This window comes from Haemaphysalis longicornis, unplaced genomic scaffold, assembly GCF_048455015.1.
Source record: "Haemaphysalis longicornis isolate Haplotype H1 unplaced genomic scaffold, Haemaphysalis longicornis Haplotype H1 scaffold_7, whole genome shotgun sequence".
Classification (NCBI taxonomy): Eukaryota; Metazoa; Arthropoda; class Arachnida; order Ixodida; family Ixodidae; genus Haemaphysalis; species Haemaphysalis longicornis.
The window spans coordinates 33,948,287-33,966,764 of NW_027526422.1; the positions used below are offsets into that span (position 1 = coordinate 33,948,287).

The 18,478-nt window shown below is 51.7% G+C and overlaps 1 protein-coding gene across 2 annotated transcripts in view; it reads left to right on the plus strand.

The window, feature by feature from the left end:
- The window catches only part of LOC144145160 (beta-1,4-glucuronyltransferase 1-like), a 97,791-nt gene extending 94,711 nt beyond the window's left edge, over positions 1-3,080 (plus strand). For both annotated transcript variants that reach the window (XM_077676665.1, XM_077676664.1), the window contains exon 3: positions 2,743-3,080. In XM_077676665.1, the coding sequence (XP_077532791.1) occupies positions 2,743-2,940 (198 nt within the window). In that variant the 3' untranslated portion in view covers positions 2,941-3,080. The remainder of the gene's footprint in view (positions 1-2,742) is intronic.
- The last annotated feature ends 15,398 nt before the right edge of the window (positions 3,081-18,478 follow it).

The window sequence follows — 18,478 nt, forward strand, 5'->3', positions numbered from 1 at the left end:
TTTTGGCACACACTGAAACGGCTACCAACGTTACCTGCGCGCTGCTGACGTCGGACTACAAACGCGCACTTAGTAACCGATTGGGACTTTAAATTTGGTCGAAAGGGTGATGCTCTTTTGGGATAGTTCAATGAGAAAGGGGTTGAGAGAGACCGCTTACCGAGTGGCGTCCAACGCCGGCGTAAGCGTGTGCCAAATTTAACCTTAGCGCGGTTGACGCAGCGGCAATAGTTGCTGCGCTGGGAGTTGGACGCCCATTGCCGCCACTTCGGGCAGCGTTAGGGCTTTACTCGCTGCAGCGCTGCTGCAGTCCCCCGCTGCTTCTACGTTGTGACCGAGCAGGAATGAAGCAGAAATAAGAACTATTAAAGACGATAGTGTTATTTGGGCTACTTAAACGCAGAAAATTTGGTCTGTCTGTATGTCTGCCTGTCTGTCACTCGATTCAGCCAGCCGGCCAAAGTGAAACAGAAACTGCGCAATAGTCTTATATACCCACAGCCAAATCTAAACGTCTAAGTCCGGTGTTAATGTTCATACTTTTCAACATTGCTGAACAAGAACAAGAAATTGCGAAAATATCAGGCAGAAAATCAATGCATGAGAGATATTTGCAGTGTTCCTTTATTAAAAAATTCACGGATTCTTGGTTTTTGGGATATCAAATGAAATACATGAATTGCAGAAAACCGTCCCCTGCTGTTGCCCGTGCTGCCTGGCGGCATTAAAAAATCAAACTACAACAGCAACGAAAGGCTCCACTAGATAGGTTCCACGTTTCGTTTGGAAAGCTCGTGTAGTAGGGCAACGTGGTTCTATAAACGTTGTAGTAGGGTGCCTTGATTCACGCGCGTCTCCGCCGTACGGCAGCGCTGGCATCGAGGCACCCGACTTGGACCAGCGGAACTCGGTAAATTTAAATTGACTTGAACAAACCTCTAGCGTGTTATTTTGGGAGGAACGGGCCGGGAGTGCATGAAACGGGATGAGCATGGGAGGGCGGGAACAGCATGATAGGTGCGGGGGAAAGAGAAGGGAGGCATTTACTTGCCAGGGGCGCCAGTCGACTATCGTCTTTCATCGACATTTGCAACGAAAGGAGCAGATGCTTGGCCATTTTTTTATCTTGGTATCTGGACGGCGCCCCGTAGCGGTGTCCCGGTCAAACTGAGAGCCTTATTAGGGGCGCTGGTGTCGTTTCATACGTCGTTCCAGCTTCTCGTGCACGAGAAGCTGAAACGACATACGAAGCAACACCAGCAGATGGTGCCGGCGAATTCTGCACGAGAATACCAGGCTACTAGACAAGAGCGTTAATGGTAACATTTGTTTTCTTCTCAGACATTTCCGCGTTGGCAAAGACGACAACAGTGATCTGCATCTCGCTCACTCGCGCGTCTCGGCAGGTCCTGTGGCGGATCAATTTTTCGGGAGTACATGAGGGCCCAATGAAAAGAGGGCGCTCTTCGGCATATATTGTTAAAGGCAGAATTTGACCGTGTGATGTCACGCCCAGCAGCCAGTGTAGGAGATACGAAAGTTACAGTACATCCAATCCTCCTCTACACCCCGGAGTGTGCGCGTATATGTATATATATATTGATAGACGGAGTTCCGAGATGTGAAAGGACCACCTTTATTAGGCTTCCGGGCATAGGCCACTGAAGGAACGAACCCTCAGGGATGATGATGATTGTTCACAGGTGATAGTGGCGACGGGTTTAGGTGGGTAGAAGTAACAGGGAGATTGACCTTCTGTCTTGCACGCTGCATATAACCATGATGATGTCGCTCCCACGCATAAATATCAGAGCAGCACACTCCCAACGCCCGCAATATATATATATATATATATAGATAAAAGGTTAGTAGAGACAGAGACACACGAAGAAAGGGAGTCCTCTCCCTGAAACGTCAGTAAACTTTTATTTTTATTTTAAATGTCCTTCTCGTGTGTCTCTGTCTCTACTAACCTTATTTTTTCGCGCTCTGTGTGAGTTTTTGATTCCAGACTATATATATATATATATATATATATATATATATATATATATATGTGCGTGTGCGTGCGTGTGCGTGTGCGTGTGTGTGTGTTCGTTCCGACAATGCCACCTCCGTCCCAGCAGATGAGAAGGGTTCAGATGTTTCGTCCACGCGACCGGATCCGCAAGCCGGATCTTGAACCGCGTTGTTTCAATTGAGCGTTCTTGTTCCCTCGCTTATACGATTTAGACATCTTTACAAGGTTGAAATTCGTGGTAGTTAAAGAACCTAGAACTAAGCACACTTCTTCGCGGGATGCCATGAGAAAACATCCCGAGCCATCTCCACTAACGGGAAACCTGGGGAGGGGAGAAACATGCAGTTTATAACTGTATTCTTAGCCCCTTGGCGTTTTTGTCCACAAAAATGAAACCGTTCTGGGGTAGAAGTATACAGCTTTGCTGTAAAAGTCTCGTGCCTTGAAGCACGAAGCGTTCTAGCGCGGGGCGTTGGAAAACGAGTGTCCCGGTGTGCTCTTTAGTACGCGTTACATTGTAGCGCGAGTCGTTGGAAAACGAGTGTCCCGGCATTTCAGTACTGCGGCTACATTAAACGACGACGACGACGACAGGAGACGCCAACAGCCCGAGCCCGTAAAAGGCTTTTCCCCTAACATAGTGCTGCAATATTTGGTGAGTGCTAGAGAAATAACTCGTCTAACCGTTGCCCCCTCTCCCGTGCCCTCTCTCTCCTGCATAGAGCTACGAGCTGTGCCTGCGCGGCTACGACTTCCACATCCTGGACAACGCCTTCCTGGTGCACGCGCCCGGCATTAAGACCATCATCGCGAGCGAGGAACGGCGCAGGGTGCCCTTTGTGAAAGTGAACAATGCGCACCACGCACGCCTCATGAACAGCCTCAAGTCCCGCTACCCGGCGCTTTCAAAAGACTGCTAAGCCTCGTCTGCTAAGCCTCGTCGTGGACACGCCCCCCGAAGCGCGTGCCTCCTCCTGTGTTGCTCAGAGAAGTGTGTTTGCCTGTGTAAGATACGTCGTGTACGAGTGTGTATAAAGAAGCGCTGCGTGTGTCCTCCTCACTTGCGTCGTGATGCTCCGCCCCAACTCTTCATCGAGGAGGGGCCGACACACCTCCGGTGCTGGGCGTGGTAAATTTGAAAAAACTAGTCTCAGCCCGTGCATGTTACTCTTTCGCCGAAATCCTCACAACACGCATGAGGGCTGGCGTTATTTATTTTGTTTTTTTTAAACACGAAAGTGTTTTATTCCGGGATACACAAACATTTGAGTGACGTCGTATACGTCACGGAAATGACGCCAGTACAACGAAGCAAACGGCCTGTAAAGGGTGCACCCCTGCACACAGGGTCTTCTTGCGGGGAAGCAACCTTTAGAACCAAAGAGTACGTTATACTTGGCGTTCGTTTTCGGGATTTATATTTTAACACGAAAGTTTTTTATACCGGGATACACCAAGATTTCACTAACGTCATATCCGTCACAAAAATCACGCCAGTGCACCTTTGCCGTAGCGACCCGCCAGCAGGACGTCGCTCGCCGAGCACACCCACAACACAGCCGTCGACCCGGAAATCATGCTCAGCTGCAGATTTCGCTGCACATTTCACTTTCGTGTATTACCGATTCCTATGTCAGAGGAATCAACCACATTTTTTTTAAATACCACCGGAACCACACAAACTACTCACGCTTAGACAAAGACCGGTCCTACGTTCGGAGTGGCCTTGCACGACAGTGCAGTCGGTATCGACAATGACCATATATGAGCTAAGAACGAACTCTCTTAAAAGTTTGCGAGGGAGAGAGAAAGAGGCAACATTTATTTGACCAACATAATTTTGAAGTAAAGGAGGCTGAGCCCCTTCAGACGGCGGCCAGAAGCCCCTGGGCTCCGGCGGCGTCTCCGGCTATGCGGACAACCCGCATCTCGGCGTCGAGGTCAGAGCTTCGCAAAACGGTCTCACAGAGTTCCTAAATCTTAACTGAGAATCACCTAAGGAACTGTTCCTTTGAGAACATGCCCAAACAATATGGTGTAGGTCTACTCTGCCCGTATATTAGCTTACACTCTCTCGTTTAGAGCCCTGGGTGACAGTGACCGTATATGGCAGCATTGAAGAATGTATTTGTCTGTAAGAGATTCCTTACTACTTGCTGCTACTTGTTTAGAGTCCTGTGAGGTAGGATATTTCGACTGTTTTAATTCATGGGTCATTATTTAGTCGCAAAATACCGGGCGGTCCACCTCCGTCCCAGCAGATGAGAAGGGTTCAGATGTTTCGTCCACGCGACCGGATCCGCAAGCCGGATCTTGAACCGCGTTTCAATTGAGCGTTCTTGTTCCCTCGCTTATGCGATTTAGACATTTCTCCAATCTATAAGTGGACAAGAGACCTTAGTGCCTCGAACTAGGCCCGTTCCTTCGCAAAATTCCTAACTGCGCTTCTTGAGTCGCTATGAGTTTTGCTTTCGAAGAAGCCCCCGCCGTGGCAATGGTGGCCTGCTCTGCCGCTAGCTTCCGACAAGGTGAGTATCGTGGTTGTAATCACGTGTCGTCTAATCATAATCATCTTCCTCGCCGTCCTTTCGAACAGCGGAGCTGCTGTTACTGGCCGTAAGTTCACCGTTGCAAGAAAAATACCAAAGAAAATTCCGAGCGCTCGTGAGCTCGTGCCTCGCGGTGACCGCCGAACGTCCGCGCCACGCGCAGTGGCTTTGGCAGAAAAAAGCTGGTAAAAACCCCGAGGAGAAAAAAAATTGCGAGCGCTCGTGAGCGCGTGCCTCGCCGCGACCGCCGGGTCCCAGGCTCGCGCAGTGGCTATAGCAAGAAAAAATCCAGCGCTGTAGTTGAGAGAGAGAGAGAGAGAGAGATCAAACTTTATTTAAAGCGGCCCATGTCCGGGCTGCCGAAAATGGGGTTCTGGTGGGCCAGGAATACGTTCAGGCGGGAATTCCGCAGGTGTCAGGGCCCCGCACGTGGGCAATGTGCCGGGCGAGGCGAGGCCAAAGGATGGGGCGAAGATCAGGCGGAGGAGCGGCCCCGCTTTCTCACGAGTATGGAATGTGGGATGGTAAAAGGTGTGAATGAAGAAAGTGAGGTGATCGCCTGGTGCGAGGACAAGTCCAGTAGGTGCGTTTAACGTCGGGATAGGCACTACACACCTAACAGTTGGGCGTGCCATCTCGGGTCATTATATAGTGAAGAACTAGGTCACAAGGGAGGGAGAAGCCTGGCGGATGTAAGTGCCTTCGCGGCGTGTGAGGTCGCTCGGGTTTCGATTTGCACGAGAAAGGGCGTGAGCCCTTTCATTCCCTACAATTCCCTGGTGTCCGGGGACCCATTCTAGAAATACGTGCAGGTGACTGTGGGCTGCCGTGTAGCATGTCAGCTCGTGATGAATGTGCGCAGGTAAGGAGTTAGTTGCGAATTCTCTGAGAGCAGATTGACTATCCGTGCGGATGGTAATTTGGTCAGTTGAATGGGTTTGCAGCATGATCGAATCAGCAATGGCTTGAATTTCAGCAGCTGTAGAAGAAGGTACATTACAGTGTTGACGGATGATGTCTTCACGTGGACCTACCGCGACAGTTGTGGCTATGTTGTCGGTAAACATGGCGTCTGTGTAATATGTGTCATGTGGTGGGCTGGAAAGATGGAGGGCTCTACTTCGGCGCCTGCCGGAGTCTGAAGACGGGTCCATGCGACTTGGGATGAGCTTGACCATTATTCTAGGAATTGTGTCCCATGGTGGAGGTTCTTTTGGTAAAGGGGATAAGTGAGATGTCGCAAACCCTATTTCAGCCAGGATGGTGCGACCTTGGGTTGACGTCGTGCGCCTGTGCTGTTGGGCAGCGATTCCCGCGGCTACTTTCTCCTCAAGAGTATTGTTGAGCGCTACCGCGTCATTGTCTTTGTGAGGAAGAGGTCCTCGAGGCTGGTGGCCCGCGAAAGCGCAACGTACACAAGGCGAAGTGGGTGGGGCTTGTCATATGAGTACACCACCTCACCGTAAGCCGCGCCCTGAGATTTGTCTATGGTTATTGCGCTCGCTTGCACCAGGGGGAAGTGGGTGCGCTTGGAGAGGGTCACGTTGATGACGCGTCGCCTGACGGGCACCCAGTAAGCGTATCGTAGAATGCGGTCCTCATTGGGGCCGCTTTGAGTTTTGCTATTCTGGCAGCCGTTTCGGATGGGAAGTCAAGCCCGAGGCGTATCATCTTGTTTCTTCCGTGTTGTGCTGTATGTAGCCTAGCAGGCCAATGGCACCGTTCACCAGTCCGTCCATAACTTCACGTTGGCCGTAAGCATATACGGCTTACCGACGCACAGTGAGAGGTGTGCGGGTATACCACCCGTGTCGCACACTTCCATGGTCGCCAGGTTCGCCTTGGTGTCGTCATAGTATCATACTGGTTCTGCGACTTGTGGTCGATTATGATGTCGTCCGCATTCGGCCTCACCACGCTTGACGGTCGCCAGTGACCAGATAACTGTTGTACGCATCGGCGTCCTTGTAAGAGAAAAAAAACCGGGCAACATCTGGGCACAGGTTGTGTGCGACGGCAGTGGTCACGAAACGGGACTGCAGTAAGCCCACGTCGTCTGCGTCTAGTGGGTCGCCATCGCCGATCTTGAAGCAGCGAGGAGAAGAGCACAATTCTGGCGCATTACCTGCACAAGTGGATGGTAGTCGATATAGCTGCCACGGCATCTCGGTCTGCATGCGGACCTGCTTCTTACTGGTCTTGTATATTTTTGTGCCTCGAACAGGTAGTAACTGGCGAAGGTTATTGCAGAGCAGCACGCCCATGCCATCAAATGGCTCGCCGTAACAGTATCTGGCGCATGCGGCTGTCGACCTTGGCCAGTAGCTCCAAGCCCATCATGCTCACCTCATAGATTACTAGAAGGCGAACGTTGGCGAATGCGAGTCTGAACTTGTTGAGGTCGCTGTGGCGCAGGCCATCGTCGCCACTCATGTTGATCTTGAGCGCTGAGTGCACTGTTACACCGACGATGGCAGCCGCGACCTTTCCCGTTGTCGCAGTGGCCACGTAAGCGTTGTGTTTACTCTTTGACGTAGCATAAATGCGGTTGAACGTTTCTATGAACGCAAATGCAGTGTAGAGCTTGCCACAGGCCGCAGACCCCGTCATGAACGCACGCATTGGCTTGTGATTGGGCAGCACGAGTATGCGGTAAGACTCGATCACAATTTCGCGCTGTTCGGCATTCGTGAGCCTCATCACGGCGTTGTAGTCAGCTGCTGACATCACGTCCTCATTCACCTTTACCGCAGCGCACTGGCCTGGTAGCAAGGCCGTGGTTGCAACGTCCGAGAAATCGTTTACCACATCCAAAAGCATCTCACCACGTGTGGGGTCAGCGTCATTGTGCATGGCCACCACCAACTGCTTCGACGTGCCCTCACCACACTTGGGCTGGTCGCACCGTTCACAGAGTATCTCGCTGAACATGTCGTTCAACCCATCCGCCGACGCACCCTTTTCGTAGGTCTTGTGGCGCTCGACGATGGAGCGTAGGTGCCCCTCGTATACAAAACGGTCGAGGATGTCAATTCCCCGTTGGAAAGGTGCGTACAGGAGCACCATCCCTCTCTTGTATAGTCGTCTTCCTCCTCGGGCGGTATGCCTGGTAGCATATGACACGTGGTAGCAACCGGCGGCGGTAGTTACTTTTGGAGCCCGTGTATACCACACGGCAAACTCGGCAGTGTGTAGGTGTCGCAGGCTCTGTGGCCGATCCTCGTGCTTCTGTATAGCATCAAGCTTCCAGACGGCGGTCGAATCGACAACCACATTCTCGGCGACGGATTTCCGCACACGTGTACGTTCCGCCGGTGGCATGGTGGGTATGAAGATGACCTTCCGGCTCGCCTCAGACATTGCCAAACGACGTATGGTCCAAGCTGCTTCCTGGATGCTCATCTCGACTGCGTCGAACACGTTGACGCCGAGCCAACGAAGCAGGTTGTTAATGTCTAAATCGGGGTTGACCGCCTTGACAATTACTCTGTTAGACTTATTGACGTAGTCGACGACGTACGCAGCTCACGCTTCGGGGTCGACCACAACCTGCAAATCCACATGCAATCCATGGGTTGAATATATTCACCCACTTTTCTGTTACGTTCAGTAAAATGGACAGTTGGGTTAGTTGGTGTTGATGCATCGTAAGTAGCGCCGTCGTGTGTATCTTCTCTTCTGTCGTCCCGTTTCAAGCGCTACTTACGATGTTTCTGGTACGTGCCGTCGCAGAAAAGTGGTAGGACGATAATGCCTGCTTTTCCAACGTTGAAGTAGTGCGACTCGTTTACTATGTTCTTATAGCCCCAGAAATCTTGTATGGACTCGTACTGGACTGTGGCGAGCCCTTCGTGCATTTCGAGGAATTTATCTTCAGTGCTGTTACTTTCGAATGGTTGGTGTCGTTCTTCAGCGTAGGCGTTAGCACCCGGGTCTTGTTCACTGGCCAGAAGGGGGCACCGAATCGGCAGTGCGTCTTGGTTGGGCCTCGCTTGTAGCAGGTGTGCGTGCAATGGTTGACAAGGCTCGCGCCGAACCAAAGACGCGTCGAGTGAAACGTAAGAAGTCGACCATCTCAGTAGTTGCGGTCATGTCGTCGAAGAGGTCCTCGGCGGGTGTATCCCCAATCCAGAGCAGTATGTGGGCGTGTGCGCTACCGCGGTGCTGCAGCTCAATCCTGTTGAAGTAGTCAACCGCCCGGTACCGGCTGTTGGGGATCTGGTGGCGTGACCGGTGGTGGCGTCCGTTGGTCCGGAGTAGGGGCAAACATTGGGGCCGAGTAGGGCGAAGAAAGAAACCTTATGTACAGAAATTTACATGGAGTTTTACTGAGTGAACAGGGTTTTGCGCTCCTGCGCGCGCGAGATTAAATAGCCAGGTTCGGTCTGCCCCTGTCACCCTTTCTCCCGCTGTTTTCAGGAACGCACCAATCACGAAAATCCGTGGCACTCAAATTGACGTCCACACAATCACAGAGAGAAGACACTTTTCCTCTCGCACAGGTCAGTGTCAGGTTGACTTTGGTGGTGCAATCCTCCTAAGGTCGAAGCCCTTAGGACCACCCGAGGTTAAAGCGACAGGAGGGCGCCTGGGCCCCGTCGGTAATCCGGCGTCGGGCGCTCGTTGAACAGCGGCGTTTCTGACACGCCAGAAAGGGTTCCCCCGATGCGATAAGATGACAGCCGAAGAAGACAGGACCACCTAGATTACCGCCGAAAGAGCAATGCCGCGCGACGCCTTTGTCACTCCCTCCGTGCAACGTTCTCGGTCATTGTGACTTGCCTTGCCGGCGAACGTTGAAAGCGGCTTGTGTCCAGCAGCAGCGTCAGTCGCCGCCGCGTCGTTTCGTACAAAGCCAGGTCGCTCCCCATCGATGAGGGGGGGGGGGAACCACCACTGGAAACCGGACGACGGATGGATTTTAAACCCGATAATAGGGAGTTTTAGCTGACCGTCTTTCACGGTCCACTCCGCTCCGATAGCAAGCGGAAGCGCCATTGCGCATGCGTGGCGCGCTTGGCCGCGAACGGCATTGGCTCCGGTTGCGTTGAGCGGGCCGCCGATACCGGAGCGGAGCGTCGAAAACGGTCAGCTAAAACTCTCTAATATTAGAGAAGCTCTTCGCAACACCGTAAGCCGATCGTAACACGGCCGAACGGCGATGCTTTATACGGCTCTGTAGGATGTTCATGATGACGCGAACGAGCTTCTGGAAGTGCAAAGGTGACGGGATCATTATTCACAAGCTCGGCGCGGTGAAGTGGATTTATTGAGTCCGTATATCTACGTCAAGCAGTGGCTGGCCTCACGTATGTCTCTCTAGTAAAGTCAGCAACCGAGGCCACTGCAGCTCAGAGGCAGGGCCGGATTAAGGTGGGGGCTACGGGGGCTGCAGCCCCGGCCGCCCCCAGCTGTCAGGGGCCCCGCTCGATCATATGAAAAAAAATATCTTGAGTGTGCTCGCTGCCCGCATTGGAAGTTGAAGGTAGAAGCTTCAACCTCACCTTCACACCGAAGCTGACTAACTAGTGACATGTGGGGAGGAGTTGGGGGCCCCTCACGTTATGGCTGACAACCTTCGAGTCCATTTCAATATAATTTAGTTATTCCTACTCCTCTTCCTTGTTTTCCCGAGGTTTATGAGAAGATGTCTTGGATCAAAAGTCGTGAGTACACAGCTTTACCGGGCCTAAGAAGCCACATGAAAAAGGCCCTGATCTCGGCTCTGGTCTTTTTCGGCACAGGTCGTTTCGGTAGTCTTTTCGGTACACGGACATCTAAGTACGCGGACGTTTCGGCGCGAGCACGTTTCAGTATAAGAAAGGGTCAGGCATGCGCATAATGAAATAATGTCTGAAGAACATTGTAAATTGTTTAAGCCTGAGGGACGTTATATGTAATTATTGACAACTTAAGCACTGCCCTACGGGTTCATACAAAGTTTCTGTCTGCCACAAATTTTAATGTATGGCGCTTGACAAGGAAGTTCATTGCGATGACGACCCGTTCAATAAAGCTAGTGGATTAGTTGAGTCGCATAAGCGTGATTGATATTGACTCGATATTTCTCGCTCAGTGGTCAGCGTATATCATCATCATCATCATCATCACCAACCTATCTACGCCCACTGCAGGGCAAAGGCCTCTCCCATTATTCTCCAGTTATCTCGGTCCTGTGCCAACTGTGACCAATTTATCCCCGCAAACTTCTTGATCTCATCTGCCCATCTAACTTTCTGCCGCCCCCGGCAACGCTTGCCTTCTCTAGGGATCCACTCTGTTACCCTTAATGACCAGCGGTTATCTTGCCTTCGCATTACATGCCCTGCCCACGTCCATTTCTTCTTCTTAATTTCTACTAATATGTCTTTATATTAGTCTTTACTAATAATAGGTCAGCGTATATATGGTTATTTAAATGTTCAAAGGTTGTGCAGGCCACTCGCGGGGTCGTTCGGCTTCACCGCCGCTTCAGCCCGCGCCTCTGTGCTGTTGCCTCTGCAGGCTGTCTGAGCAACAAGCGTTGCGGAAGCTACATGTCCGCGCGATTCCATTCGTAGCGTAATTCTCTAGGCGCCACTCCGCGCGAACGCAGAGGCCACCGGGCGAGCCCGACCCTAGCGACTCCCTTCGAGCTGGGGAATCAGCAGGCCTAGTCGGTGTGAAGAGCTCAAGCGTGGACGCCAAACAAAGCAACAACAACGTCTGTTTCCTTTCGGGATGACGAAAGCTGTGTCCACTTAAAAACACATCCTGCGTGTTTTCAAGACACATGCCGTCTTGAAAACGGACCTCCGCCGCGACTCGGGGACGGTAAGCTGTTTGTCCCCGTAGGAGCTTTTCGCTTTGGAATAAGCCGGCGGACGGCGCGGACCAAAGGGCGGCCCGCAGATCTGGTCCAGCTTGGGCGCGGCGGCAGGAGGAGAGGAGCCCCCAAAGGAGCGCGGGAAAACAGTGGACGCGGCAGACGTGTTGAGAACTCGAAAACGAGAGGTCCACCCACACTCGCCTTCGTCGTAGACCCCGAATCTAGACGAGAAGCTTCAGCGTGTTTCCACTGCCAGTTACAACCGAACAACAACCCGACCGATCTACAACAAACTACTGACTGCTGGAACTGTTGCGCGGCACCGACGGGAGCAGCAGCGCGGGGGTGAGCAGAGACATTCTATCCCTATTAAACTGTTGTCTGATGCCATCTCTCGTGCTCACCTGTCGCTCTCCAACCCAAAGGGGACCCGTTAATGTGTAACGGCTTGCCGACTAGCAAGACCATCACAGCTGCGCAACAGGAGTTCATCGCCGCTGAAAGTTGCCATGCGCAAACCCACGCACGAAGCGGACTACTCCCCAGCCCAAAAAAGCGACATTTTTCTGCTTATCGATCGTCTTTGTGCTAATCGCACTGCGATAGGAAGGTTGCATTGCGCGACCCCCACCCCTCCCAACTTCCTTCAAAGGTGGCGCGTGTTCTAACCACCGCGTGCTTTCTCGTCTGCGCGGGTAACCTACAGGATTTTGGCCCGTAAGCCGTGGCGGCTAACTGTTTGGCAGATGTCTGTGAATGACAGCTGCCTGCGCGGACTTTGAGCCCTCCCATATATGCAGGTGGAGAACTTCACAATAAAACTAAAACCTTACAGGCATAATAAAATACGATTCTTGTAAGAAAATACTCTTCTGTACCATGGCACGTGCAGGCCGACACGGCTGTTCGATTAATTGTGAATCTGTGATGGACCGGCAATCAAACCGTACTAACTTTTAGGCCTGATAAAATCCGTTATATAATACTAGACATCAAGCCAAGAAATTAGTTTCAGGAAAGCGTAAAATTATAATAATTTATCGCTGATCAGAGAGCATAACATGGGCTTGGAAAGTTTTCCCCTATTAAAGCGGAATCATTATCATCATCATCATTAGGGCCCCAAGGACGCAGTAGCCCCAAATGGTAGCCCCGGGCCCCAAAGTTTCCTAATCCGGCACTGCTCAGAGGCACTGAGCGTGAGGAAGACGGTCGGTTTGAGAAGCTGCCGAATCACAGGGAATACATGCCGTTTCCTCTGGGCCCAGTAGTAAATGGAGTTTGGTATGGCGCGAAGGAATGCGGAGTCGTGCTGTACGCACTCCTCGAGGAACTTTCTGTCGTCCAGCATACGGCGCGTAACGTCTGCCGCGCCTTGGCCACGTTGCGGAAGGTAACCCAGAGGCCCTGTGAAATGCGCAAGCGCATGATCCCGGCAGCCATGTACAGAACATGTGAAGGAACGACACCGCGTAGGTCCCGGCGCCGCGCTTCACTTGTGGCGTGGTCGAATGGCGTGGCTCGCACCTCGGGGTCGATGCGGCGCTGCTCACCCATGAAAATCTGAGGGATTGAGAATTCTTCCGAGTGCTCGCTGAAGATCAAGTTGGCTGGGTGAATTCCCTCGTGGGGTGCGATATTGAGGTAGCGCTGCTCATACCACACCGACGTTTGTTGGTTTGCGGTCATGGCGAGCGCCGCATCAACAGGATCATCCATGTTTATACAATCGGGGTCGAGTGCCTCAATCTCGTCGCGCATAGTCGTACACTGTTCTAAGAGCCCCTCGTCCACTGTTATACTGTAGTAGCGGTGTAGGGTACCCTCGCGTCACGGATTAGGGAGCGGGTGACCATCCCGTGCATGTACACGGCCTTGCTTGCCAGGCGCTGCTGGAGGTTAACGTTGATCGCGTGGTCACCGTGAACAGTGTGTGGGGCGAAAAACATATCCGGCACGCTGACGGGCATCTTTACCACTTGGCCCACGATTCCAAACTGCCCCACAGCGTACTGAAAACGCCTCACTCGCATGGACGGCACTCGTGGCGACACCATGCGCTCACTAATTTGGTTCAACGGCTCGAGGTGACTGGGGATGTCAGGTATAGCAGAAGCCATGGCTACGGAACAGACGGAGCACTCGATTGTTGTTGAGGCTTGTACGGCTCGTAGAGCACAGTAGAAAGGAGTCCACGTCTCGTCCAGGGAAGACGAAGACGTTGTTTCGCAGCAACTTGAAGGCGTCGCGAACGGCTGACAATTAAGTCGCTCCGAAACCAGAGGCTATCGCAAAGGCTGAAAGCAGCGCTGAAGCGATCGTTTATGAACTGGCGGTCGAACTGGCGCGTAGCGCAGTTAACATTGAGCATGTGTATTCCCTGTTTTTGGTACAAGGCCAGGATAGAGCCTTTGTGGTGGTCCGCGCGGCCCTCCCCTGAAGCTCGATGCCTTTGCCGATTCTCTCGGCATGCGCTTCTGGTGCGTCCCTGAGCTCACCGGATCAGCCCTTCTAACTTCATTGCACAACACTTCCGCCTCCCCCGCAGAATCTTAAGACCTCCTCACCCATCACTGACACCGCAGGCCGCGCACATATATGGCTGCAGACACACACTGTCCCCCAAAGACAACTTGTACACTCACACCCACATCGATTCTCCTCGTCATACTGCCTCTCATGCGGCGTATTGGACACTCACTATATGTGCTCCCATCATGTGAATGTTCAAATGCCCCATTTCTCCGTCACTATTCCTTCCTACTGGGAGCAGGCCCAGGGGAGCTCTTATCTAACCGCCCAGAAGGTGGCGACCGATCCAAAGTTGCGAACGGCCTGTGCATGGACATCCGCCACCCCCGCCCCTCTCCCTGAGCCCTTTGGTTTCAATGAAGTGTTTTCCTCCTCCCCCCCCCCCCCCCCCCCTCCCCCTTCCTTCTCTGGCGTCTCTCCAGTATACCGGTTGGTTCGTTGCGCCTTGCGGCCCTTGGCAATCCTGTCGGTATGCGCTAGGGACCCGAACCTGGAGTTTGCCTGGAGCGCCGTTTGTTCGCCGTAGAGGTGGAAAGCGGAAGTTGTGAGTGGGCGCTTGATAATCTCACCCATTGTCGGCGGCGCGTTTTGTTGCGCGTGCACGGAAATCCGCGATGCGGCGACTGCCGTGCGGCGTGTGCTCACACAGGCAGTCCCGCTGAATCGACGCTTGATTGGCTCGGTCGGCGACGAGAACTTTGCATTTTTATGCTCCCTTTCTCTGTCGCCGCGACAAACCGGGCTTCGGCGGAGGGCGGAAAAAAATCACAATAAAAAGGAGGAGACGGCGAAGACCCGGTCACCCGATCTCATCGTGCTTTCTCTTTCTCTCGCTCTCTACCTCTAACACGACCTAACCGAGCTCCCCTTGCATCTGTGAAATGAGCTTCGTTTCTTGCCTGTTTGTGGAGCCAGAGGGCGAGTCCATTTTGAGGAGAGGGGTCACGATATTCCGCCTACCAGCGCTACGAGTTTTGCAGACGGAGCTGCGTGGGCCCTCAGAGGGAAGAAAGTTTTTTTTTATGCGGTTGTTTAGCGGTCGCATATCGCAAGCAACCACGGGCGTCGTGAGACGTCCGAAATAGAGGCGAACGTCCAATGCCCAGTTTGGGCGGCCACTGTACGTCCATGTTTGGATGCACAACCACGATCAAAAGTTTACGGATCAGAGAAATGGCAATTTTAGGTTATTTCTCTTCCTATAGCAGCACGACAAACTGTCGAATGCATGCGAGATGTCGTGTAAGTACTGAACTAATGAAAACTACCGCACATAGCACTCCGGGCTGCCCTGCGGCAGCGAAATAACTCAAAATTGCTGCTTTCGTGGTCCGTAAATTTCTGCTTTTGGGTATACATTTTCGGACGTACATTGGGCATCCAGAAACAGATGTACAAGTCAGAATGACATCCGCTAGTGGACGTACAAAGTTACCAGGAAGCATCAAATACTGGCTGAAATTTAATATAAAAGCAAAAACGAAAAAGTTACTTCGATTTTTAATAAAAAGCGTCTTGTACATCAACACCCTGACTTGTCTATTGCAAGTTTCATCTGTACTTTCTAAAATTAAACCTAACATTGTTCTTTTTTTGAAGCACCTCACCGAATTTAACGATGATATCTATGGGGAAGGATATATAAGAATTAAGAACCACTAACGAAATATGTGAAGCAAGTTCACTGTGTTCATGTGTGCCTGTCTGTCCTGTAGTGCGTTGGTCTTATGCGGTGTACTATTCATTGTAGGAACATAAGCTTCTCGTTATGTGATTCTGGAAATTTTTACTGAACATCCAAAATCCGTCCAATTTCGGACGGCCGACTGAACGTACGGAAGTGTTAAATCCGGACGTACATGGTACGTCCATCTGCCCTGAAAAGGACGTCCTCCGGATGTCTGCTAGAGCCGGATTGGACGTACGGTGGACGGCCGACGGACATCCGGTGGTTGGTTGGGATAGCCACTTTTGTTAAGGTGTTACCCTGTGTATTCATCGTGTGCTTTTTGCTGGCTCTCAGAGCGTGCTCATGTAATGACCGTTGCGCCAAACGCGTACCTCCTAGCGCAGATCCATCTATCTAAAATAACCGTAAGCAGACAACGAATTCGGTGCGGAAGAAAAAAACTCCTCGCTTGACCGGTGTTCGGATGCAGTGCTGTGGGTGGTGCCGGTTTCTGTGAAAATAGCCTTCTCGTGACAGCATATTCTGAGCCCGCGGCTGCTTAGATTATTTGGATACTTCCGCGAACGTTCAGGTTGGTGAAAGGTAAAATGTGAAGCTCTTGTGTTTCTTTGCAATGTTTTCTGTGTATGGTAGCTTTAGCTCTTAACTGTATGCCTTTACTCATGACGGCCGCGGTCATGTTTAATATTAGTTTTTCCGTATGTAGCGTAACAATTGCTTTATATTGGAGATTTGGAGGAGTTGTTCCTTTAACTCGTGCACGGTGTGTATGGAACGCCGTGCCGCGTGCGGGCAAGATTTAGTGGCATTCCCGTGTGAAACAAATTTGTAATGAGACTGTGGAAAACCTGTTAACAGTTATATAATTTCGTTCTCCGGGTCGCAACAACGTCCGGTTGTTTTTGTGTGCATTGCTACTGGCCCAATAAAAGCAATAAAAAGTGTTCGTGTGTGCCGTCCCATAGCGTAAGGAGTGTTTTTTAGATTGTCGTAAGCTCTTACCTTAACCCGTACAGGTTTAACTATAAAGAAAGCACTCTGCCGGTTTTCCCGCTTTTTATTGGCGTGTGAATGGTGGGGCCGTTGTACCCAGAGTTACTTGATCGACGAGCTCTGGTTGTACCGTACTGTAGCGACGCGGACGACACATTCCTTTGGATTCACCAGTTCGCTGAAAACCAACAGATAGGACGGTCCCTCCGCCCAATGCTACGGGACATTGTGCACGATACCTGGATTGGAATGTTGGATGGTCGTTTCCGCATAAATAAAATTAGCAGTGGCTTAGCTCGGCTATGCCAGAGTATACATAGCGTGAGATAAGGTTCAGCTGGTTATTCTTAGCTTTCGTGGTTGTCTAGGATTAGCTTGATTTTCATGCTTACTGCTGCTTCAATGACACGGTATACGCATTAAGTGACACATGTATATTTATCAAGCGGCTCCGGCGCAGCGTTGCTGCGACGCACGAGCCATCGCTTCCACACCCGGCCACCCCTCGCATGATCAAGTAGACCGGGCCGCCACGTACGGAACGGAGATAGGCGAAGACGCTGGGCGCGTGGGGTGTGTGAGAGACGCCGGGTAGCGAGCAACGTTCTGTGCGCTGTGTGACGTCACTGCTCCTCGCGCATGCGCAGCACGGCTCTCCAGGAGCCACGCGAAACTGCTCAACCTCGGCCAGTGTAGCTCGCGCTACAAGACAGAACAAAAAAAAAAAAAACACTTTCTCAGGCGGACAGCGCTTGTTGCGTCGAGGGTGCTGAATCGCTTGTCGGAGCACATCGGTCAGAAGCGTACATTGGTCGTGGTTTTCTCAGCCAAGCGAGGCGTTCATATATATCGCCGTTTGAAGATTGATGTTCATTGACATATTTACGGAGCATGCCGTGCAAGTTCAGTCGTCGCTACTAAACCCTAATCACCACTTCCGAATACGAGCAACGCTAATATGGGCGTGGTCACGTGTCATACTTAGTGACGTAGGACACCCGCGGTGGCTAGTTAGGCTTTAATCAGAGGGTGTGAATATGGGCCAAGATGTGCGTATAATACGACTAAAATCATGACAGGCTGCGAGTACTTGGACATTCAAGCAACGCGGAAACATGCGTGTTGCACATCGACACGCCATGACATGTCCCGCCCATGTTTGTGCATTTCATCCGCGGGTGGCGCTGTTGACCGGCGCCAGCAGTGCCATCTGTCCCATGTTCGGGCCCTTACTTCGCGATTGTATCGGCATGCACTTCTGGCAGGCCTCTCAAGCTTGGACGTTCCCTGTCTTCCCTATAGGCGGCGTAAAAATCGACGCCCCACGTGACCAACCTAAAGCGCTGTTTTCGACCATCAAGCCCACCAGACGGCGCAGGCAAAATGTTACTTTTGGTATAGAATACAAAACATTCATTCCGTGACTCAAAGAGCCCACACAGTTCGCTTACAATGTGTTATTTAAAAATACTATTAACAAGTTCCGCATCAAACATCCGTTGAGCAAAAATGTACGCAACTTTTTACGAACAGCCGACTGGTGCACCACCTCGTTTCTGAATTCGCAACCACAAAGCCGCCAATTCAAATTGAAACCGCTGCAACGGCCGACCGTTTCAATGTGCGCGGAGCACCGGTTTCGTGACTGTTATTGCTGTTATGTGCTTTTGCGTCCATCAGTTGTTGAGAGGACTGGCAAAACACGGGAATTGAGTGCTTGTGGAATGACAAATGTGGAAAATTCCGCATCGGAAGGCAGCTGTCGAGGCCAGAATATTCGATTCTTCCAACAGAAGGTGAGTGTTTAGCACTCCGCTAGAAAGACGGTGCAAAGGAAACCGTTGTCGCCGTCAATACTTCATTTGTGCCCTTCGTTCGAAATCTTA